This window comes from Camelus bactrianus, chromosome 7 (genome assembly GCF_048773025.1).
Source record: "Camelus bactrianus isolate YW-2024 breed Bactrian camel chromosome 7, ASM4877302v1, whole genome shotgun sequence".
Classification (NCBI taxonomy): domain Eukaryota; kingdom Metazoa; phylum Chordata; class Mammalia; order Artiodactyla; family Camelidae; genus Camelus; species Camelus bactrianus.
Genome location: NC_133545.1, coordinates 29,418,117 through 29,444,108, shown reverse-complemented (window position 1 = coordinate 29,444,108; position 25,992 = coordinate 29,418,117). Strand labels below are relative to the sequence as shown.

At 38.7% G+C, this 25,992-nt stretch overlaps 1 protein-coding gene and 1 long non-coding RNA gene across 8 annotated transcripts in view; one reads left to right on the top strand and one right to left on the bottom strand.

Annotated features, from left to right (window-relative positions):
- Positions 1–19,080: 19,080 nt before the first annotated feature.
- Positions 19,081–20,779, bottom strand: LOC141578140 (uncharacterized). Its single transcript, XR_012508106.1, has 2 exons — positions 20,640–20,779; positions 19,081–20,333 (listed from the first exon to the last, which is right to left on the bottom strand). It is a non-coding gene; the product is annotated as an uncharacterized LOC141578140 (long non-coding RNA).
- Positions 20,212–25,992, top strand: part of ST7 (suppression of tumorigenicity 7) — a 294,367-nt gene continuing 288,586 nt past the window's right edge. For 6 of the 7 annotated variants that reach the window (XM_045511123.2, XM_074367174.1, XM_010947626.3 and 3 more), the window contains exon 1: positions 20,212–20,362. In XM_045511123.2, coding sequence (XP_045367079.2) covers positions 20,212–20,362 — 151 coding nt within the window. Of the gene's footprint in view, positions 20,363–20,729; positions 20,870–25,992 lie in introns of those variants that run through there. The other variant, XM_045511128.2, reaches the window with a different exon arrangement.

The following is a 25,992-nucleotide window of genomic DNA, read 5'->3' as shown; positions in this document are numbered from 1 at the left end:
CTTTGAGAAAAAGCATTGAGAATATAATGTAAAATGATTACTTTCTTTGTTAATTTGTGTTAACTTAAGCTAGGTAAACAGGGAGACGAGGACATGAGAGGAGGGGAGGGATGGTGACAACGTGACACAGTCAGTGGATTATAGGTATGTTTAGAAGGAATGACCTGAAAATGTAGGAAGTGGAGGTTAGAGCGATGTGCTTAAAATTGAGAATTTAAGGAGTTACACTTAGCTGTTACGGCAAGTATGACCAAGGGAGTGACTGGCTAAAGTGGGAATGGAGAGGAATTGAGGAACTGTGAAGCCTGGGTTTCTGTGGATATTGAAATCAAGAATTACAATAGAAGTAAGTTTTCTGACAAGTATTTTTCCAGGCTCTCTCTGATATACATTTATAATACATTTGTATGAATTAGATAAATCTATAATACAGATATTCATGAGGTTTTTCTTCATTTGGAATTTTGGAAATTAAAATGGGGACAGTACCACCTGGGGGGAAAAAGGTATTCTGAAAGTTCTGGTTCATTACAAATGTTCTTGGAAAGTGACGTTATTAGGAAAGTAAAGACTCCTCTAGAGAATTATTATTTTTTCAAATGAAGTATAGTCAGTTAACAACGTTGTGTCAATTTCTGTGTGTACAGCATAATAGTTCAGTCATACATATACATACATACATTAATTTTCATATTCTCTTTCTTTGTAGATTACAAGATATTGAATATAGTTCCCTGTGCTATACAATATAAACTTGTTTATTTTTTTATACAGTAGTATCTGCAAATCTCAAACTCTCTAGGGAGTTACTTTTGATTATCAAAAGGATTAGGAGGTGTCATTGGCATTTGGTGCCTGTAGGCAGAGGTGGTAAATGCACCAGAGAGAGCAGTGTGAACATTGTACTGTATTCAAGTGTCAGTAGAACCCCTGTTGATGTATACTGCCTCTACACAATGCCATGTTTTAGGTTTTGTTACTTGTAGGACACCACTTCTGGTACCAAATTCTGTGTGGGATGAGAAGCAGAAGTGAGTGATTTTTTAAAATGCCTCATACAGCAAACAGCATTGGCTTAAGCAAGTTTTTCTTTCTCAATAAAGTCCAATTAGGCAACCAGACAAGGTTGAAGGCAGAGGTAAAAATAAGGACATTGCCTTCCCACCCAGGTCCATCATTTCAGAAGGTGTATTAGTTTTCTGTTGCTGTGTAACAGAGTATCCCAAAGTTAGCGTCTAAAAACAACGCACATTCATTGTCAGTTTCCATGGGTCCAGAGTCCAGGTACATGTTTGCTGGGTCCTCTGTTCAGGGTCCCACCTAGCTTAAACTCAAGGTGATGTCTGGGGCAGCAACCTCATTTGAAACTTGGGGTCCTCTTCCAAGCCCATGTGGTGGGCAGAATTTAGTTCTTTGTGAATTGAATTCAGGAGTGAAGTGATTATGTAATTTATTACCCAAATCAGAGTACTTTTGAGACAAAGACAGAAACTTTAATGACTACATTGATAACAGGTATAATCAGGTACTATTCTAGGCAAACTGCTATGTGTTGTCACCTCATCAGCTACAGTGAGCTCTGAAAGCTGTGCAGCACCAGTTGTAGCCAAGAAGGATGAAGAAAAATGAAGAACCTTCTTGGGAAGAATGGACAAGGAGTTCTTGCCAAAGAGCAGAATCAAGGGCTGTCCCAGGACTAAGGAACAAATTCTACAGTCAGCATTGGGAGGCCTTGAAATTCCTGCAGAGAGGTATTTGATAAGCAGTGACAAAATGGAATTTCCATTTTGTTCAATTTTTGAATTGTGATTATTCTGTTCCTACACCTCCATTTTATAGTGGGTATACTGGGCAGATAACATCTTTTAATTTATGGTTTGCTGGACAATGAGGAACACATTTGCTCCTGATGAGACCTGCAGATCCTGATGTCTTAGACCTTGAGCTGACTGCAGTAAGGGGGTGGGTATTTGGGGTGTCTCACTTGGGGAGTGGTGAATATACTATTCTGTGTGGTAAGAAGGGTGCATTTGCATAGGTCGAAGGGATAATCTGTGGCAGAACTAGTCAGTTGCTATTTCTAATAGCGTTTCTAATAGCCAGTAGCCATTTTTAGTGACTCAGCTGCTGTTGCAAGATGAAGACTACATTTCCCCGCTCCCCTCCCCTAAGAGCTTTGTGACTAAATGCTGACTAATTGGATATGCAAAAGTGTTATACGGGAACTTCCCTAGGGGTCCTAACCTATGGGTTCCCTTGTTTCCATCTTCCTGTTGCCTGAAACTTTACTGCCACCATTTGGGGCCATCAGGTCCAGGCACACGTATGGTATATAAATCCTGTTCTTCACATTGGGAGCACTATACTAGCTTGAACCATCTACCTGGACTTTTACCTGAGAGAGAAATAAACCCATATCTTGTTTAAGCCACTGCTATTTTGTTTCTTGCCGCATGCAGCTTAACCTAATACTGAAAGATGGAGACTCGCCTCCCCCACATCATCCCATCTGCTGTGAAATAATAATAATTCCAGATGGGCTAAAGATCGAGCCAAACCAAATGGTGAACGTTTTTGGAACTAGTAATTTTGAATTAAGGAAAACTTTCCCTTCACCCCACCTCCACCCCCCCACCTCCGCCAAAGCTCTCAGAAGTTGTAAAGGACAAGATAGACAGATTTCCCCTCCGAAAACATTTAACATTTTTGACCACATAAGAAACCATTAGTAGTAGTTACAGACATTTTTCTCTCCATCTCCCTTTTCCTTTTTGATTATATGTTTGGCATCTTTCATGGTCAAAAACGCTATCACTGAGCGTTTCAAAATTCTGCTTGAAAGGGAAAGCAGTTTGTGTTTCTGAGCATATGTCTGCGTGGAATGTTTCTGAAATTTTCACTGGGAGTGCTGAAGGTGGCAGTTCATGGGAGAAACCAGCAGGTGTCACTGTCAGTGTTCTCATTTCAGACAAATGACAGTTCTGGAAGATGTTGAAAGGCGTAAATGAAGCCACCATGTGCCTTCTCTGACCACGTGGAGCACCTGGGCTTGTCATGACTTGGCTCTTACTCAGCGGAAGGACACTGCTGGTTCTGGGAAAGAAAGGTTTCAGTTAGCATCTGAGGAAAGGGCCCTTATGATGTGGAAATATTTAGCAATAAATTAGGGTATTCCCCACTAATGCGTGTGGAAAAGTTTGACATATTGAAGTCAGAGTGCAGCCTTTCCTAACTGTTTTTCAAGTCAAGGACTCATTTGAAAATCTGAGGGAAGCCATGATTCCTCTTCTCAGAAAAATACGTGTATGTCTGCACATTCATATCTCTTTCCCTTTTTCTCTCTCTCTCTCAACATACGCAAACTTTATACCATACAATTTAAGGAAGTTCGTAACCCCTATAATCTAGTGTTTCCTGATTTGAGTAGTGTTCTAACATTTTAAAAAAAAATTTTATATTTTGAGGGGGAGGTAATGAGGTTTATTTATTTATTTACTTAATAGAGGTACTGGGGATTGAACCCAGGACCTTGTGCATGCTAAGCATGCATTCTACCAATTGAGCTATATCTCCTCCACCCCCAACATATTTTAGAGGAAAAAAAATTTGCAGAACCCCACTGTTGGGGTTAAATTAATTTTTGAAATCACAGTTCTTTCATTTAACAAGTTTTTCTCCAACTCCTCCCAGTGCCAGACACTGTTTAGGTATTTGGCAATGCAATAGTGAATTAGACAGTAAAAGTCCGTACTTGGGGAGAGGCAGGTGCTAAGCAAGTAAACAAGAAAATGCCAGTTAGTGATAAGTGTATAAAGGAAACGGGACATATCTTAGTCCACTTCTTTTCCCAGTGTCATCACCCTAACAAACTGCCTAGACTGTGGAAACCTCTTTCTGGTTTTCTGCTTCTATTCTTATTTCTCTCCAATCCATTTCCTATATAGCGACAGCAGAGTAGTCTCTATTTTTATTTTTGATTTATTTATTTAGTTTTTTTTTATTTTTTATCAGAGTGGTCTTTTTATAATGCATATCTTGTCATTTCCCTTCCTCACTTAAAATTCTTCAACACCCCTTGTTAACAGGGCCCCTACCTGTCTCAGTCTCACATTGTCCCACTCTCTTCACCCCCTCCTAACCCCTCCACACTTCCTTTCTGTTCCTGGAATGCATTAAATACTGTCTACCTCTGGGCCCTTGTACATACTGCTCTCTCTCCCGATTCTCCCCTCAGCCCCATTTCCCCTGCTTCACCCTTTACACGGCTTGCATTTTCTCTTCTTCAAGTCTCAAATATCACCTCCTCAGAGAGGTCTTTCCCAAATGACCTACCTAAAGTAGTCCTTGCCCCACTCCAACTCATTCCTAACCAGGGAGCTTATTCCATTCATGTCACTTATAACAATTTCTCATCATATTGTTTATTTCTGTGCTGGGATGATATTTGAAGTACTGATTACCCCAAATCGTACTGAGATCAAAAGACACAAAGCTATAATTGTGTGAGGGGAGAGAAAAGAAGCTAGGAATAAGAAGGAATAAAGTCTTGAATTTTACATTCAAAGCCTGGATCTGAGAGTTAAGACAATAGCAAATGTATTGAAAGAATACTGACTGAGCCAGGCTTTCTTCCTGCTCTTGATGCCAAAAAAGACCTGTAAACTGTGCGTGTGTGTGTGAGAGATGAGCACACCAGTAGAGGTACAGAGAACTGTAAATAAAACAAGAGTTACATGCTATGTGAAGTACCCTGCACTCTACCCCCTTATGCTTGTACAGCCAGTCATGCTTTCAGTAGAAAGTCACCTGACAGTGCTCAAATCAAGGGTTACAAACTATGGCCCGTGACCCAAATCCAGCCCATTACTTGTTCTTATACAGCTGGAAAGCTCAGACAAGTTTCTGCATTATCTTATGGTTGGAAAAAATCAAAAGGTAAATTACACGTACATCAGATGCTTTAAAGTATGCCTTGCACTGCTTTAAGTCTTTGCACGTGTAAGCTCATTTCATTGTTACAGCAGCCCTATGAATTAGATATTACTCATTTTGTAGATAAGGAAACTGAAGCTTCTGGTTGGGTTAAGTAAAATCATACAGCTAATAGTTCAGTTGGCATTCAAACCCAGGGAGTCTTAACCCAGAGCCTATGCTCTTAACTTGCTTTCCCATATGAAAAGGTGTCCAACATGATGAAGATAGTATATAAGTGGCAAAAGAGAGATGTGGACAACACATTCTGGTGCATTCCAGGGAAGGAAGATCAGTGTTTCAGAGAACTAAGGTGAGACTTTGTAGGCCAATGAGACCATGTTTCTATTAGGGTATAGGGAAGACTAACTTTAACCCCAATTAAGTGAATGTTATTTACCTCCCCCCAAAAGAATTCCATTCATCTCATTAGTAGGCCTGTATTATACTCAGTTAATTATATTTCAAATTTTGTAAGTAAAAAAATTGTGGAAATTTGTTGTCCTTCTTCATATATAGGTACCTACAAGATACCTTCTATTTTGCCTCTTGGCCCACAAAACCTAAAATACTTATTATCTGATCCTTTATTGAAAAAGTTTGCAGAACCCTGACTTACACAAAAAGACATTTATTGTTTATTTAAGAAGTCCAGATGTAGGTAATTCTAGGATTAGTTCAGCAACTCGGTGATGATAAATAACAAGGACTCAGTCTTTTCTAGTTTTTTGCTCCACCATTCGTAGGTTATGGCATTGTTTTTGTTGGTTGTTTGGTCCTCTCATGGTCACAGAATGGCTGCTGCAGCTCCAAGCTTTGCAGCTGATAAAGAGAAAGAGGCTTAGACTTTGCATTTGGAGATCAGAGGCATTTTAACCAGTGTGAAGTAGATGCTGAGAACAGAAGTCCAGGATTAGACAGTTGCACAATACTGCCAAGGCCAGCACAGACCAAATAACAACTTCAAGATAGATACTATCTCCGCACTTAATGGCGAAGCACAGCAAAATCCCAGGGCTTAGAATTGACACTAGTGAGGAACAAGGGGAAAAGTTCTGAATGTGATCAAGTTAATCTGGATGTGATAGAACTTAAGTTGCTAAAGATAATAAAGAAAATTACTATCTTCCCTAATGGAATATCAGCTGCTCAAGAGCAGATATCTATCTTTTTTACTACTGTGGTAGATACGCCTGGGTACCTACTCAAATGTCTTCCTTCTTCTGTCCCTCACTGTCCTCCCAAGTGATAAGATGTGAACAGAAGTAGCTGGGTAGGAAATGCCTTTTAAAGGAAACAGACTTCTGATTCCCTCTCTTTGGCCTTTTGTCCTCTGCCTTTCTTCCTCCCTGGAATATGGACCTGTTTCCTGGAGATGCTGCCAACATATTGTAGCCATGGGAACAGAAGCTGCACCCTGTACTGGAAGCTCAGCAGACCTGCAAAAGGGACCCGGATTCGAGCAGCTTTGTGAGCCCTAGACTCTGAATTTCTTATTATGTGAGAAAGAGAAACACTCTGTTTGGTTAAAGCACTATTAGTTACATTATCTGTTATATCAGCTGAATATGCTCTTAACGAAAACAAACCTGAATCCCCAGCTCTTAAAGCCACCATAGAGGGTTCTCAGTAATCATTTGTAGAATGAATGAATCAAATGCAAATGCAGCACTAAAACCTTATGCAGCCAATGGTTTTTAGGTCCTAACGATGCAGAATCAGAATGACACTGCTCCAGGAGGCCCCTTTACATCACTGTTTTTGTGAACAGCTCTCCTGGAGCCCAGACGCTTCCCCAGGGATTATGCAATAGAGGATACTGTCCAGACCACCCCAAAATGCATCTACATCAGCTTCTCATGATTATCACACAAATGGAAAAACTTCATTTAAAAGTCCTTGCCAAGGTTCTTTAAAAACTCACAGATCTCCAAGAGTATCCCAGTCTGAGATACAATGTCCAGAAGGGCAGTGTGACCCTGAGATTTCCAGTCACACAGAGGAGGTCGCATAACCCATGAAAGGTAGGTGCCTCCTCTTAGCATATTTTGTTGGTAGCCATGGGCATGATTTGCTATCTTCTCATCGTGTGACTTCAGGAGACAGAAAAAGCATGCCCATATGTTGCTGCCCTTACTCAATGTTCAGCAACTTCAAAGTTAGAAGCCAGCACAGTTCAGTGTAGTGAATGGAACGACACTCTTCCATTCACAGCTACCTGCCAATTAGCACAGCCAATTTATTCACTAATAAAGCCCTATTTATCTGCAGTATAACATAAAGCTATTTTTGAATTCTAAACAGTGTACAGTTTATTTTTATTAGGTACTCTTTGAAAGCAATTCTTTCCACCTCTTCAGGGCACCTATGAATATTTGCAAGAAACAGGGATACCCAAGTCACTCAGCAAGTTAAATCGTTCACCTTAGAGTTAAATGAAAGAAACGTGTGGATTTGCATCAAAAATGATTAAAGTGTGTGGAAGGAGTCTATAATCAGATTGTTGTTTCTTGTCTCTCTTTCCTCCCATGCTCCTGTAGCTCACCTGCCCTAGGACATAAGTTCCACAAGGGCAGAGGATTTTGTTTTGCTCACCAATGTAACCCACACATCTAGAGCACTGAGTGGCAGTCAATGAATCCTTCATGATGAATAATTAGAGAAACTAGTGCCCAGTGCTGACACAGGGCTGGGATACGGCCTGCTTCCCTGAGCCAGACTGGAAGACCTCATATTCACAGAGCATCAGCTAGACTACTCAGAAGAGTCTTGCCTCACTAGTGGGAAATAATTAGCCCTCAAATCAGCACAGCTCTGGTCCCATTTAACAAATCTTAATAGCAAGACCCAAAAAGATCAAATTGTTTTCAAGTAGCTTAACTGTATCCCAGAATAAAACTTAACAAAATAAAAGTAAAATTCACAATGTTTGGCATCCAGTGAAAACTTATGAGACATGCAAAGAAGCAGGAAAATGTGACCCATAATGAGGATTAAAATCAATCAATAAAACAGACCTGAAGCTGAGCCATAAGTTAGAAGAGCAGACAAAGACTTTGAAACAATTGTTACAACTGCACTCCATATTCTGAAAAGGTTAATGAAAGACATGAAGATTTGATAAGAGCCAAATCAAACTTCTAGAAATGAAAACTATATTGTCTCAAATGAAAAATACGCTGGATAGGCTCAGTGGACTTGAAGGCAGAGCAATAGAAAATATCTAAAATGGAACTCAAGTGAAAAAAAATTACCAGAGCCTCAGTGAGCTATGGGATAACTTCAAGTGACCAAAAGAGAGATCAGATAGAGGGTAATAGAAATAATACTTGAGGAAATAATGGCCAAACATTTTTGAAATTTGATGAAAACTATAAACCTAGAGATCCAAGAATCTCCATGAACCCCAAACCCAGGAAATACAAAGAAAATGATACTAAGGCACATAACCAAGTTACTTAAAACCAATGACAAAGAGAAAATTTTTTAAGTGGCCAAAGAAAAGACAATGTTAAGTATGGTAAAACCAAAACAAGGATGACATCAGATTTCTCAGAATGCAGTGAGAGGTCAGTGAAAGGAGAAGCACCTTTAAAATATTGAAAGAAAAATCTATCAACCTGTAATTCTATATCCAGTACGAACATCTTTCAAAAGTGAAGGTGAAATAAGAATTTTTTTCAGATATAAAAGAATCAAAGGAATTCATCATCAGCCAGCCTGCATTACAAGAAATGTTAAAGGACTTTTTTTTTTCAGGCAGAAGGAAAATTATACCAGTTGAAAATACAGATCTTATACAAAGAAATGAAGGGCACTGGAAGCAGTAGCTACCTGGGTTAGTACACAGGGTTTTTGGTTCTTATTTTGTAAATCTCTTTAAAAGATAATTGTTTAAGCAAAAATAACAATGTAGTGTGTGGGGGGGGGTTATAACAGATGTGTAACACAGAATAAACTATAATACATCAATTGCATGAAGACAGAGAAAAAATATAAATATACTATTTTAAGATCCCTGTATTATTATAGCTATTTTTGTACCTGAATTATCATTCCTGTTAGAGTATAATCCCTTTATGGATCCTAATCATTTATCTTTTAAGATTATGTAGTGTAAAATAATCTGATATACAATGAATTGGCCTTTGCAGACAGGATTCCTTAATTCTTATTTGTCTTTTGGTGAGTGCTTAGAAAGGAGAAAGAGTTACTACATGAAGGAAGGATGGTGGTTTACATGTCTGAGGAGAATTGCTGGGAAGGCTGTCTTCAACAAGCATCTGCCTTGAGCCAGTGAACACACCTATTTGCTTGTCTAGGTCTGCTACTTACCCTTAACCTAACCTGCATTACCAGTGATCCTGGCGAACCCAAAGTCTGAAACTGTGGAAATAGGAAAAATAGCAGAAAGCCGTTAGAGAAAGGCATTAGATGAGTCATAAGGACCTGTATAATGAGCTTCTCAGGAAGGAAGCGGAAACTAACACTCACTTCAAGAGGCTTCACATAGGGGAACTCACTTAATCCTGTGAGTGATGCATTATTCCAACTTGACAGATGGAGAAATGGAGATTCAGAACAGTAAAGTACCTTGCCCAAGATTATATGGAGGATAACTTTAGAGTTCTGCCCCCTTAAACCATCCTTAGATTTTTTTTTAGATAAGATAAAAACCAAAGGCAATACTTTAAAGTGGGTTTTTCTAAATTTCATTTAAAAGTCTATCATGCATACTTACCTCTGTTTTAGTTTTAGTTTTTCATTTATAAGGTAAAAATGAAAATATTTATAAGATAATTAAAAATTATCAAATTTATACACACCTTTTTTAGCAACTTAAATAAATAAAAAAATCACAGGAGAGTTACATTCAATAAAAAGCAAAACATTTTTTGAAGTCACAAGTTCTCTTAGTTATAATTAAAAGAAAAACACAAAGAAAATATCAGGATTAATAGGATAAAAATAAACGGTGAATAGTTTTGCATGATACTGCTCTGTTAATTTGAAATGCTCTATCTTTGGTCGCTAAAGATTTGGAGAGCTTTTTAAAGTACCAAAGTGAAAAAAAAATCTAAATTGGTTTTTGGTTATAGTAACCTCATTTCTTTAGTAGCCAAAAGTTTAAACCAAGGATAATAGCTCTTTATTATAAACAGATTCCACATCTTGAGATTGTTGTTCATGATTCAAAAAGAGAGAACAGAAGTCTGCAGGGTGAATGTGGTTTCTTGTTCATTAAATGGAGGTTGGATGTATAGTGGTTGAATGGTGTTCCCCCTCCGGCCTCAAAGATATGTGCACATTAAATCCCTGGACCTGTGGGTATTAATTTATTGGGAAAAATAGTCTTTGCAGATGTAATTAAGGTAAGGATCTTGCAATGAGGAAATCATCCTGGATTATCTGATATGCTCTAAATCCAATGACAAGTATCCTTCTAAGAGAGGCAGAGAGGGATTTAACACAGACCGGAGGAGAAGACACAGGAGCAGGCCATGTGAGGGTGGAGGCAGACATTGAGTTATGCTGCCACAAACCAAAGAGAGCCATCAGAGGCTGCAAGAGGCAGAAGCCTTCAGAAGGAGCACAGCCCTACTGATGCCTTGATTTCAGGCTGCTGGCCACCAGAACTGAGAGAATAAATTTGTGGTGTTTTAATCTGCAAAATTGGTGGTCATTTGTTGTGGCAGCCTTGGAAAATTAACACAGATAGGGTGCAGTTTAACCAGTAAAACTTGTTTCTCGGAAAGGTTGCTCCTTGAAGGGGATTTTCATTGACTCTTTCCTAGCCGATGAATAGATGAAAACTCTTGAGAGTAAAATGTGATTTCCAAGGGATAGTGTGTCATTTTAATGATGCCAAGTTAAGTATTGCCTGCATAAGTGTATGGTGATTTCAGTTTGCAAATTTTGGAATATTTCTAATGGATTGATAGAAGATGACTGTTATTCCCTGAAGATTAAGTTATTTTCTATTACAGTTTATAAGAAATTTAAGATGAAAACTTGTTCCTCTTATCGAATCCACAGTCAGATCTCCTAAGTTTTTCTTCTCAATGTCTGTTATATAGTTTTGAGTAAATAAATGGTAAAGAAAGTTACAGCAAAATTGAGGCAATTATCTATCTGACCAGCAGATCTGATTTCCCTGAATCACAGGGCAAATCTCATAATGCTCATTGCACAGTCATTTTCAACCATGCTACAACTGAAAGTTGTGATAATTTAGGATTTTGTATAGTCAGGATGAGTAGAGTTTTGAAGAATTACTTTGAAGAACAACTGGGCGGCACATATGAAGGAACTTTATTTTAGTCTTTTCAGAATTCTTATTTTTTAATATAACACCAAGACTTAGCTTCGACTTTGTTGCTAACACTTTATCTTAATTTGTTAATACAATAAAATCTCAAAACTGTTGTGCAGTTTCAGCCTGCTCAGGTTTGTAAAAGTACCAGCTGGAGCATCCAATTTAAATTTAATTCATTTAAATAAAAGAAGGATTTAGTTAATGACAGATTTTCTTTAACCCGATAGAGAGTAATTTCTTGTAGTAATTTGTTTTCTCACTTAAAAGGTCATATCGGCATTTTGCTCTGGTCTGAAAAGTTAAAAGTAAATTCTGGATCTCACTGCTCATTTTATTACAGGAACCCCAAAATGTCTGAAAAGTCATCAGTGTGAAGACTACACCTCAGCATCATTCAGATACCATATATAATATCTAGGAACTTAACAATGTTCTTAACTTGACCGCCAAATCCACCTCTGCATATCTCCCCCAATAAAATAACCCTACACTTAAGAATAAAACGCTATAAATGCAATGAGATTTATTATGGAATTACATAAAAATAGCAAAATATTAGTAAGTTTAGTTGTGTAATGGTTTAACAGTTCTATGTCTTATGGACTATCATGCAATCATTAAATAAAATACGATGCTTTTCAAGACTCTATATTAACATGCATGGAGAAATCTTTTAATAATAATATATAAGAGCAGCCTGCAACGATAAACTTAGAGGATGATTAAAACAATGTAAAAAGTATGCATGAAAAAACTGAGGGAAATACACAAAAAAGTAAAATAACAAAAGTTATATAGGGTCATGGTTCTTCATTATTTTTGTCTAATTTTCTTTATTTTCTGAATGTTATTATGATTGTTTCAGCTCAAGTTGTGAACTGACCAAAGCCAATTTGGGCATGTGCAACCAGTGGCTTTTTTTTTGGTTGATAGCAATTGCTTTGTATAGTTATAGGTAGCTGTAAGTCTTCCCCCATCTCCTTTCGTTATAGCCTCAACATCGCAGCTACCAGGTAATGTCTTAAAATGAAAGCAAGTTTCAGGCCAAATTCTGACTATGTTGAAGCATTTACTAGAAACAAATACTAAAAGAGTTTACATAACTTGTTCTGTAAACTGGATGAAGTCCCCACTTTCTGAAATTTTAGGTGCTCTGCCACCATGCCACCGTTACATGAAAAAAAACTGCATGAAAGAAATAGGATTCAATTAACCACATAGTTGGTGTGAGGTAACCAGAATCCTTCCAATTATCAACCAGTCCCAGAAGTGTTTAGGAATCATGCTTTTGCATCACTTTCCCTCTTTTGTTTCTTTTTGGAACCCGGGGCAGTGTATCCTTAAAATGTTTTAGCCACTATCATATCTTGACTGCCACTAATTTCATAAATAAAAACTTATTTTTAACATTTAGCCACCATGGATGTTCAGACATAAGCAGTTACATACTAATGCACTGAAGCAACTGCAGGGAGGCTGGGCAGGGATAGGATGAGGCTTCACTGAGAATGATACTGCTAAGGGCACTCAGATGAGGCAGGAAATTATTTTAGTGTTATCTGAGACAGACAGCAACGTTGTCAGGTGATTTAAGGCAACTTGGCAATGATATGTAACGGTCAATATAGAAGTTCTCCAAACCACTGATCCTTAAAGTGGGACGTGGGCAGTCCAGTGGTACAGATACAATCTGTTGAGTTTTAGGGAGACAGTGCTAAAACTTAATTTATACTCGACTCATCTTTGAAAGCCTATGTGTTTATTTTTACTGTGTACATAGGGTATTGGTATTGTGGAACATACTAACTTGTAAATAGATATGTGTACTCTGGGAGTGAGTTAAAATTTTCTTTTTATGGTTGGCCAAAGTTTGGAGACCAACTCTCTAAACCTACACATTGATTTACTAAATTTCATGTTGCTTCTACTATATCATAATTAAAATCCCATCACAGCTGGTTAACATCTGGATTTGGAGTTTCATTTGCTTACCCCAGTTTTCTCCATAATTTCTTGGAACTCAGGTATTTTGTGAACTTGACTAAAATGACAATCTTAATTTGCAGAAAAGAGAATAAACAGTTTCCTCAAATTTAAGGGTGTCTCCTATACATTTTTATTAAAAATAACCTTTGCCTACTGTTACTATTTATTTTCCATAGTCCTAGTAAACAATAAAACAGACAAATACATAGTAAATGAGTAATGAAGTAATCAGTAAGGTATAGATTTTGTTTAGCTTGTTCACTTGTTTTTTTAATGGATAGATGCTCCATTTTTTTTAATTGCAGATGTATAATATACTCATTTATTTACTTATTTTTACCTTGTATGATAGAATTAAACTTATCAGCAGATTAAGGTTCCTTAAGGGCACTTGACTCCCAATATATACTGATGCCAGAAAACACTTGAAAAGTCATTTTATTTTATGGCTTTGATATCTGGTATTTTTTAACAGCACCTGGAAGAGTAACTATTTCAGATGACATGAATTTTGTTTATGCATAAATAAATTGATAGTAGCAAGAGCAGATTTTGAGAGCAGTCAAGGGAAGGAAATAAAGGCTCTAGACAGATGAGGAAGAGAAAAGGCCTGCTAGAAAGTGTGAATAAATGTCTTTCTGCCTCACAGTTTGCCTGGGGTAGGCCCTGCATCTTAGAATCTTAGGAGTTGAAAGAAAACTTAGAGGTCATTTAGCCCCACTGTGACTGAGGGGGTTCCCAGGGCACAAGACTTTCAGTTTTAAAACTGGGAAAGTCCCAGCCCACCTCATGCAACCTCCCACCTTCTGCAAGGATCCCTTCCTACGTGACAAACAAGAGTTGTTATTGTTCCCACTTTACAGATGAGGCTGGTGTCAGCCAAACATCTGTTAGAATGCTCTCGGGTCTCAGTGATGGGAACCTGGCTAATTAGGCTTCCTTCTCAAACGGAAATATTTTCCCGTCATTTACACGCTTTGGTTCTTTCTTACATGAAAATCACACAATGGTTAAATGTTTTTTGTCTGGAAAACCAACTTGTTTGAGAGGTCAAAAATCAAACAACCCTATTCCCTCACTCTTCAGCTCGATATACATAATCACTTCAATTTAATTCAGCATTCAAGGCGTGTGTTAAGCTCAAGAGGGTATCCAATGAAAGAACACGGGCCAATGAACAAACCTATAAGGAATACTTGATAAATGTACCTAAACATGGTAGCCCAAGATAAGAGCCTCTGTTGTAACATGAAATGCATATGAAAAGTCAAAGTGCAGATAATTAAATCCAGGCTTTAGCAAGTTATTTCTTAAAGTTTGTACAATCAGTCAAACTTGACAGCTTAATTCAAATTGGCTTGATTATGTGGACATCTTCAGCTCAGAGGCTGAATGACAAACTTTGATCAAAGAGAAAAAAATTATACTGTAAAAATACTATTATAAAAATTATTTTGAGGGGGAGGAAAAACTCAAGGGAAGCCACAGTTTCTATTATAATCCATATTCACTCATTATTAACAAGGAGATAAATCCCCTTATAGTTAAATATGCATAAGGTGCTAAATTTAGCAGCTGTGCTATAGCATTGCAACACAAAATTATAGGGAGACTTGCATAATTTTATAAGACAAAGTAAAGAAGAGTTTAGAATTAATATTAGAAATGAATTAATTTAGCTGGAGCAGGCAAGTGCATTACTTAAAACTAGTCTGAAATGTGCTTTAAGATAAAAATAATCTGATTTTCTTCTCCCCCTCTTTTTAGATTAGGCTTCTACACAGGCCAGATACACCAAATGATGGTGAAATTTTCACTTTAATTTGCATGCCTAAGTATAGTTCCACATGAGAAATGAGAACCAAATGAAATGTAACTCATAAAGTGTAAAGGAATACATTTTGGTTAAAGAATGGAATTAATTGTCAGAAATTAAAGAATAAATGCTCTGTGTCAATAAAAACAAACTTAAGCTTATGTCACAACTATCAGATTTTTCTTAATTCTACCAATAATTCTATGACATCAGTTTAACTCAATTTCTGGAATTTTTTTCAGTGCAACAGATTGTTTAACTGATGAGTCTAAATTTGTCAGGTGCTTTGGAGGTTTGTATGCATGAACTTGAAATTTGAAGCCAAAACCATAAAATAACATGCCATGAACAAAGCCAGTAAGTAGCATGTTATCTTTGTACTTGTCTTGGAATTATTTTATATGATGGTTTTCACTAGTGCTGGGTATTTTATAAATCCTGTAATTTTTAGCAAAATACTAGACGTGACTTTGGTTCCTGAAATTCTAGCCAGTCATGGACCAAAAATATGCAGTTTTAAAATAAATAATAAAATTAGGATAATTGACGATGTTTTACATTATAGAAAATTTCAGACAATGGATTTTTATTTTGATTGAAAGTGTTATAAGGAAAAAAACCTCTTGGGTTTTTATTCTTTGAATAAAAAGTATACTATTATCATTTCTACACTATTTAAAGTGCAACTGAAAAACCAGCCTGTCTTACAATATCTTCCCAGGAGTAAAGATACAGACTAGCATAGTCAAGAATAAATAGAGAATGTTTTTAGATAAATAAGAAACAGAGATGTACAAGATGATAAGTATAATTAACACTGCTGTATATTATATATGAAAGTTGTAAAGAAGGTATATCCTAAGAGTTTTCATAACACACAAAAATTGATTTATATTTATTGAATTTTTTATCTATATGATGAGTGTTCACTAAATTTATTGTGATAATCATTTCATGATATATGTAAGTCAAATCATCATTCTGTATGCCTTAAACTTATACAGTGCTGTATGTCAATTATATCTCAATAAACTGAAAGAAAAAATGAAAATAAAACAGATTAAAAAAGAAAAAATAGACTAAGTAAAGTAAGTAGGTAATGTTACCTCTTATAATTGTTTAGCCTAGGAAACAAAAGACCAGACAGAACTTCAGAGGTTTCCTTAATACATATTTCTGGTCTTGTTTTTTATTGACTACATCTGATTTCTGCTATCTCTCAGAATTTAAAAAAAAAAATCTCATTTATCTCCTCTGTCTCCTCTCCTGATTATATTTCAACAGCTGTAAAGGAGAAGACTGTGTTGGTTCTCTACTTTTTCCCAAAGGAATTCTACTTTTTCTTTGAAAGTGAGGAACCATTCTTCACAGGCCAGAGCAGGTTTTTAGGGTGAAGTTAGGTCTGATTCTTTATACAATCGGAGCACTTCTTTCTTTCTTTTTTTTTTAGTATGCATATTTCTGTTTGTTTTATGATTTTTATTTTTAATCACATTTCTTTCAGTATAATTGACCCATAATACAATGCTTACATTTTAAGTGTGTATTTTGATGAGTTTTGACAAATGTATACACAAAAGTAACTGCCACTTCAACAGAACAGTTATTTCTTGCATTTAAATCTCAGATGAACTCTGAAAATCCTTTACAAAAATATATTCTTAAACTTACAACAAAGTATAAAACTAAAGACTATGATACCCAATATAAACATACATACCTCCAAACACCACTTGTAAAACAAAACAAGAAACAATAGAGAAATAATTTTAATGAACTTTTAAAGTTCTTTCTTAATATACTGGTTTCTTATTCAGTTCAGATATTTTATCAGACTAAGATATACATTTTAACAAAACATATAAACCAGCTTAAGAGGAATTTAGGAGTATATTGTTTTTGACATAATTTCCATAAAAGGCCATTTAATTCTATTACACAATCCATAGGTGGTTTACACCTCTTGAAAAAAACTTTCAAGGAAGCTCACCATATGGTGGAAGACCAAATCTTAACTCTTTTCCCTGAATTAAATCCAAGTATACTATTCTTTGCAAGATTTGGAGAGATCGTGTGCCAAACACAGCATTATTCGTATTAGGAGGTAAAGAGGGCTATAAACAACAAATTACTTAACATTAAAAGCCCCAGTTTACTAACAGGAGAGAGATCGACTGGGTTTTGTGCTAAGCATTTTTGTTACATATCTTGCTGAATCTTTGCAACAACTTATCTAACAGGTACAACTGTAATCCTTTGCACAGGTGAAGAAACTGACTCACAGAAACTCAGTAACGTGTAAAGAACACCCAGTTAGTGAATGGCAGGACCAGGAATCACCGAATGGCTTCAAGCCTGTACTTTAATAGCCCACCATAAGTTCTCTGGTGACACAACTCAGGGACAAGACAGTGAACTCTAGGGTGGGGAAGGAGTTGGTGTCACAAGGGAGGTGATATTTCAAGTTCATCTCTAAATAAGCTGTTATCAGGCAGTTGTGGCCAGGAGAGAAGGTTGGCTGGGAAGGACAGCACAGGGAAGTGTGCTACAGGCAGGTCCCATGGAGCAGGCCAAAGGTGTGAAAGAGAATGGCATGTTTGCCGAAACGCTGGTGGTAACAAGAGTGTCTGGGGTGGGCTATGAGGCTGCATATAGGTTTGCAGGAGTGCCCTGCAAGGGCCTTTTGTACTACGTAGAGTTTATCCCTTAGGAGAGGAGTGGATGGAGCCTTAAGAGATTTGTGCTTTGAGATAATTCTGTCAAAGAAATGTGGAAAAAGTTGGATTGAGGGGGCAGTGAGGGCTGCTGGTGGGCTGTGTTGGTTGTGGGGAAACTGGAGGCATTGAGCCCACTACCTTGTTCTCTGTGATAGTTGATCAGGCTGTGAGAGACTAAAAGCTATCCAAGGGGAATAGAGAGAAGTGACAGATCTGAGATGTACCTAAACTACTGATGACCAGTTGAATCTGCAGAGGAAAGGAGCTGAGTGACAGTGAGGAATCTGGGTGGGATGATCCTCAGATTCCCAAATAAGGGAGCTGGAAGGGTGATGCCCATTTCCCTGATGGAACTCTAGAGGGAGGAGCAGCTGGGGGTGAGGAAGTACTGAGTTCCATTTTGGATGTGACGAGCTTGGGGTGACTGTGGGACAGCCCACTGGGAGATGGTCAAGTGGTTGTGGGACTTGTCTGGGTTGTCACTATTTCATGAATGGTCCCACTCAACAGCCACTCTATCCTTACCCTGCCTATCTTATCAGTCATCCAGGCCTGTCAATTCTACATCCTTAATATTTCTTTAATCCCCACTTACATAAATCTCTGGATTGGTCATTTGGATTAGTGTGTACAATGCCAAATAACTGTGAACACCTTAGTGTTTCTACAAGGCCCTTCAAAATCACACTCTTCAGCTTTATCCCTCTTGGCACTGCTCCATGTCCTGCACTCCAGCTATACTGAAGCAGATGCAGCTCCCGAGATCGATTCTGCATCCAAGCATAAAAATAAGTCTGCAACTCCAACTCCAATTTCTGGCTGCACACCACAGAGAGGCAATGATGAGTCAGACAGGACTGACCCTTCAGGAGCATCTAGTAGACAATCAGAAAATTGTGGCTCAACTGAGTCATACTTATGTCCCTTCTTTGAGGTTCACTGACAGCAAAAAGCCAGGCCCTAGGATATTCATTTAAATTAAGAAGGCAGTCCTATTGCAGATAATTACTTAATCATCACGTAAAATAGACGTTTCATGTTTTCATGTTGTTTTATTCTACTGAGAGTCCAGGCATCATTGTTAGACAAAAACTCGGTAGTGTGCTGCAATGAGTATCTATAAAAACCTCTATGTGTGTCAGTTTATCTTTGCCTGTATCTCACTGCCACAGTAGATCAAATGTATGGAGAAACCGATAGCTGAGAGTGAGAATGGAATTAGTGACAATGTAAGAGTAGTTCTTATGTGTGCTATAATACATAAAATGCATGTGAAAAGTTAAAGGAGCTTGTTTTATTGTAAATGAAACTACAAGTAAGCAGAACAAAATTTACAGTAAAATATTCTGCTGAATGCTCATAATTCTAAAAATGTCTTGGCTGTTGATTGGATAACTTGCGATTGCTTCATTACCATCCAATACACAGAAGGTGAAATTATTTATGAACAGAAAGAGACTCTAAAATTTCATTTGGTAAAAGCAATGTTTCATTCAGTACAGACAAAAAAAGTTTATAATTTACTTCTTGTTTAAAGTAGCCAGCTCATAATAAGCCAAAATTATCCCAGAGAATTGTTTATATTAAAAACAGGCTGAGAGTTGTTGGAACTGTCATCAGCCCCCAAATTGGAAGACAAACATTCTTCTTGTCAGGATTTCTTCAGAAATCCCCTGTGCTGCTTCAAGGAAGATAAAACAAAGGTAAATCTAGTGTGCAACCCAAATCTTGTTTAACAGAGTGATTTATCTTCAGGCCTACTAACCGGTGACAGGAACACGTCTTTTTTTTTTCTAGTTGCCCGGGTTTGTTCATCCCTCTGAACCTAAATTCTGAGAGGAGTAGAGCATAGCGTTTGAGATTTCGGACGCTGGCTTCCATCACACTGCAAATGAGCCTTGGCTGGAGCTGAAGGTAAACCTCTCAATCACTTTATGCCTCAGTTTCCCTTCTCTGTATAATACGGATTGCTGAAGGGAATTTGGGGAGATTATACAGACCTTGGAACAGCGCCTGCCATACAGAAAACTCTCAAAATATATGAGTTACCATTAATATGTCAAGAGTTTCCCTCAGCGCGCCACTTGGCCTGTCTTTCTAAATATTAGCATATTATAAATGGCATCAGAACGTGAGGGGCACGGGCCACGTGATCCTTCCAAGAAAGCCACTCGTAGGGACCTTCGGAGAGTTAGCAATAAGACTGGAAAAGGAAAGGCAAGCGCGCCCGCGGCCCCCGCGCGACTTCCCGCCGCGCCCGCGTCCCGGGCGGCGGGCGGGCCGGCTCCGGGGGCGCCCGGGTCGCGGCGGCGACGGCGGCGGCGGCGGCGTGAGCGGCGCCTCCGGGCCGGTGAATCATCCCGGCAGACACCGAGAGCCGCGGCAGCAGAGAGCAGCGCCGAAAAATGGCTGAAGCGGGCACGGGCTTTCTGGAGCAGCTGAAGTCGTGCATAGTTTGGTCTTGGACTTATCTCTGGACCGTGTGGTTCTTCATCGTCCTCTTCCTGGTCTACATCCTGCGGGTGCCCTTGAAAATCAACGACAACTTGAGCACAGGTAAGGCCCGGGCGCCCAGGCCCGCGGCGCTCGCCCCTCCCCCGCCCCGGAAAGTTAGTGCAACTCGCGCGGGGCCGCGGCCGGCGGGGGCGGCGGGGCGCGCGCTCGGGGACGCGCCGCGGCCGCGCACCGGACGCCCGCGGCCACCCCCCGGGGACGCGGCGCCTCAGCCGGCGGGGCCGGGCGGCCGAGTTGACGGGGCGTGCGGTGGCGGCCGGCGGCCTTCTCGGCCCCGAGGCCCCGCCACCCTGTGGAAGAGCCGCGGCCCCAGGCTGACCCAGCGGGCTGCGACGGCTCCTCGGCGCGACATGCTCGTCGGCAGGCGACAGATGAAACGGAGGTCAGGAGCGAGGGAGTTCCCGCGGACGCCCCCTCGGCTGTCTGCGCGTGAACCCTGAGGGCTCCTCAGACTTGGACCGCGTCCTTCCTCTCACGCTGTCGGCCGCGGCACGCCGAACGCCCGAGTGTGGTGGGACCCGGCGTGGCTCCCCACGGTGGCGCCTCTCGGTGGGTCGCGGGCGCTCCGGTGCGGGTGCCACCCAGGGATGCCCAGCGGCGTAGCCCCCAAAAGGACTGAGCCGCATCCGGGGCCGGGCTGTCCGAGCGGCGCCCTCGGGGGGCCTCGGTTTGAGCCCCTCCACCCCCGCCCCCTGGGTTGAGAGGGGAGCGGCGTCGCTCAAGTTTAGTACCGGGAGAGGGATTCTCGAAAGTACTATCAGGGATTTGGATGACGTGTCAAGTTACCAAACGGAATGTCAGAGGGACAAAAGGAAAGACAAGAAATCTGGAATTTATGATAGTTTTAGATGATCTCTACCCCTGTCTTCCTCTTCTCCCCGTCTGCATAAGGCTTTGGTAACTAGTCGTGTCCAGAATCTTAGATAAAGCTCCGCGTGCTAAGAAGTGAGCCCCGCAGGTCTCATATCCACGGTTTTAAGTGCACAAGGTAGTTAGAACAGGATCTGAAACTTGGAGCCAGCTAACTGAATCATTAAAAAACAACCGCAAAGAAAATTCGCACCAACAGTAACACTCCAGAGACAGATCAGAAACTATAAAGTATATTTTGCTGGAAGGGTTACAGTTCTTCTTGAAGTCTGGAATTAGTTGTGGGACTCGTTAGGTCTTTCTCTTTTCTTTAAAAAAAATTTCGCGGTAATTTTGGAGATCCTTACAGTCTTGAATATGTATATGTGTTTGTATATATTCTACCTAGTGTATGACTTACATACTCTTGGAGTAGGGATTTGGAAATGCATTTTGCTGCATGTTGTTAGCTGCATTAGACAATTTATAGAACCCTTGAGATAATGTACTCAATTTTGTTAGGAAACTTGTACTTTTAAATACTAAATCTCAGACAGCGTGATTAACTTGAACTTATATTCATATTTACATTTATTCCGTAGTATACCTTGGGATGGTGTCTTTAGGTTGCAGATAGGATTCTACACCCCAGAATCGTCTTGCCATTTTAATAGGAGCTGTTCAACCCTTGGATTCATTCACCCTAGTGATGATGACTTTGTGGCTTTTCATCTTTTAGAGTGGCTGCTTATCACAATACTTACGTTCCTTGTTTTAGGCAGATATATCTCTGAGATACTTTGTAGTCCCAAAGTCTTGTAATTTTAAGAAGTTGTTTGAATATATGTGGCAGTAGAATCTTGTATTTATTGGTAAGTAGGTTTGATTTTTTTTCTCCCAAAAAATTCATTGTAGGATTTTTAAAAATGTGAACGTTTCTTATCTATTACACGTTTAAAATTTTAATTTCAGAATACACATTTGTGATACTGTATTTTCGTCAAGTAAGTTAAATAATCATCTGTGTGTGTGTAGATGTGTGCATGTGCCCATAAGTGCACAGACCAGTGCTTTATACAGAACAGGCAAGAAGCAAAAGACCTGTTGGGAATGTGTGTAGTTTTTAAGGAAGAAAAATGTTTAGGTCTTTTCCCAGCATCTTGAAATATAGCATTTCTTGCAAACACCTTTGTTAATTTGTATAGGGTTATTTCTCATTTGTGAGAAAGGGACAGAGAAAATATGAAAATGAGCAGGCCATCTGGGCTGAATCTCATCAGACACATGGCAGAGGGAGCCTGAGGCTATTTACCCTAGTGATGTTGGACTTCTGTTTTCAGTGTGGTTTGATGCACATTTTCGTCATAAAAGGAGGTAAAAGACAAGCACACAGAGAGCACTTATCTCTATGAGAGAAAGTTGGGGGAGAAGGGGACATTAGACCTTCCTGTGGTGGAACTTGCCCATGCAGGGAGAGCTCAATGGTTCTAATGGGACTGATTTTGCCGTTCCTAAGCCCTGTAGTGCTTGCTCTTCCTATGGCAGGGAAGGCACCTGTCCTTGGAGGGGCCACTAAGTCTAGAGCTGCTTTTAGGGAGCTGTGGGTGGCCCGGGCCTCCTTCCTCAGGGAAGCTGAGGACACCGTCACAGCGACCAAATCAGTGAGGCAGCCAGCAGTCAGGGCTTCTATATCACAAGCCCAGCTCTGTACTTGTAAGGTTGTGAAGTCTGGTAAAAATGTTCCTGAGTTGCTTTAGGTATCTACTTGGCATGTTCTTTTCCGTAGCTTGATTACCTGAGGTGACTTTAATGTTTCTAACCTCATTTGTTCACATTTTCTGGTAAATGTGTTTAATTTGATTTTTTAAAATTTGAAGTATAGATGATTTACAATATTATATTAGTTTCAGGTGTAACAAGACAATGATTCAACATTTTAATAGATTATACTTCATTTAAAGTTATTATAAAGTATTGGCTATATCCCCTGCTCTGTACAATATATCCTTGTAGCTTATTTATTTTATACATAATAGTTTGTACCTCTTAATCCCCTACCCCTGTCATTCCCTTCCCCCCTTCCTTCTCCCCACCGGTAACCACTGGATTGTTCTCTATGCCTGTGAGTCTGTTTCTGTTTTGTTATATTCATTCATTTGTTTTACTTTTTAGATTCCATATGTGAGTGATAACATAGATTATTTGTCTTTCTCTGCCTGACTTATTTTGCTAAGCATAATCCCTCCAGGTTTATCTGTGTCGCTGCAAATGGCAAAATGGCTGAGTAGTATTCCATTGTGTGTGTGTGTATATATATATATATATACACAACTTAGGTTGCTTCCATATCTTAGCTATTGTAAATAATGCTATGAATTTTGGGGTGCGTGTATCTTTTTGAATTAGTGTTTTTGTTTTTTTCAGTTGTATACCCAGGAGTGGAATTGCTGGGTTATATTGTAGTTCTGTTTTTAGGTTTTTGAGAAACCTCTATTATGTTTTCCACAGTGGCTGCACCAATTTACATTCCTATCAACAGTGGACAAGTGTTCCTTTTTCTCTGTATTCCTGCCAACATTTGTTATTTGTGTTCTTTTTAATGGTAGCCATTCTGACAGGTGTGAGGGGAATATCTCATTGTGGTTTTGAGTTGTGTTTCTCTGGTGAGTAGCGATGTTGAGCATCTTTTAATGTTCCTGTTTTCCATCTGCATGCCCTCTTTGGAAAAATGTCTGTTGAGGTCTTCTGCCCGTTTTTTAATTGGGTTGTTTGTTTTTTTGATGTTGAGTTGTATGAGCTGCTTATTTACTTTAGATATTAACCCCTTATCAGTCATATCATTTGCAAGTATTTTCTCCCATTCAGTAAGTTGTCTTTTTGTTTTGCTGATGGTTTCCTTTGCTATGCAAAAGCTTTTAGGTTTAATTAGATCCCATTTGTTTATTTTTGCTTTTATTTCCTTTGCCTTAGGAGACAGGTAAAAAATATTGCTACAATTTATATCAAAGGGTATCTTCCTCTAGGAATTTTAACTATAAAACTGGTTAAAACTGTCTGATACTACATTTAGGTCATTAATCCACTTTGAGTTTATTTTTATGTTTGGTGTTAGAGAATGTTCTAATTTCATTCTTCTAGATTTAGCTGTTCAGTTTTCCCTGCATCACTTATTGAAGAGATTGTCTTTTCTCTACTGTATATTCTTGCCTTCTTTGTTGTAGATTAATTGACTGTAAATATGTGGGTTTATTTCTGGGCTCTCTCTTCTGTTCCATTGATCTGTTTGTTTTTGTGCAAGTACCATACTGTTTTGATTACTGTAGCTCTGTAGTATAGTCTGAAGTCAGGGAGCATGATTACTCCAGCTTTGTTCTTCTTTCTCAAGATTGTTTTGGCTATTGTTTTGTCTTTTGTGTTTCCCTACAAATTTTAAAACCATTTGTTCCAGTTCTGTGAAAAATGCCATTGGTATTTGGATAAGGCTTGCATCAAATCTGTAAGTTACCTTGGGTTTAACAATATTAATTCTTCCAATCCAAGAACTCAACATATCCTTCCATATGTTTGTATCATCTTCACTTTCTTTCATCAGTGTCTTATGGTTTTCCGAGCACAGGTCTTTTACCTCCTTAGGTATGTTTATTCCTAGGTATTTTATTCTTTTTGATGTGTTGGTAAATGGAATTGTTTCCTTAGTTTTTCTTTCTGGTGGTTTGTTGTTGGTGTATAAAAATGCAACAGAATTCTGTATATTAATTTTGTATTCTGCAACTTTACCAAAATCATTGATGAGCTCTAATAGTTTTCTGGTGGCATCTTTAGGACTTTCTACATATAGTATCATGTCATTTGCAAACAGTGAGAGTTTTTCTTCTTCCTTTCCAATATGAATTTCTTTATTTCTTTTTCTTGTCTGATTGCCGTGGCTAGGACTTGCAATGCTGTATTGAATAAAAGTGGTGGGAGTGGGCATCTTGTCTTGTTCCTGATCTTAGAGGAAATGCTTTCAGCTTGTCACCATTGAGTATGATGTTAACTGTGGGTTATATATGGCCTTTATTATGTTGAGGTATGTTTCCTGTATGTGCACTTTCTGGAGAATTTTTATCATAAATGGACATGGAACTTTATCAAAACCTTTTGCTGTATCTATTGAGATGATCATATAGTTTTTATTCTTCAGTTTGTTAATGTAGTATATCTCATTGGCTGCTTTGTGAACATTGAAAAATCCTAGCATCCCTGGGATAAATTCCAGTTGATCATGGTGTATAATCTATTTAATGTATGGCTGGAACCAGTTTGCTGATACTCTGTGGAGAATTTTTGCATCTGTATTCTTCAGTGATATTAGCTTGTAATTTTCTTTTTCTGTGATGTCTTCATCTGGTTTTGGTATCACAGTGATGCTGATCTCATAGAATCAGTTCAGAAATGTTCATTCCTCTGCAATTTTTTTTGGAATAGTTTGAGGAGGATAGATATTAACTCTTCTCCACGTGTTTGGTAGAATTCACCTGTGAAATCATCTGGTCCTGGGCTTTTGTTTGTTGGAAGTTTTTAAATTCAAATCTTATACTGAAAAATGAATTTTAAGAAAGACAAGGGAGAAAACAAACATATTAGGAATAGCACACATTGGTTAGATTTGATAATTGATTTTTGATGTTCTGCCTTTGAGTTGGATAGGAGAGTGTTAAAATAGTTCTATGATTTACTGAAAATAGAATGAACTTTGAACAAAGTTAAAAAAAAAAAACCTAAATTATACTATTGTTAGTTTTCAAGTGAATTAATATCCTGAAACAAAGCTTTTCCAAAAG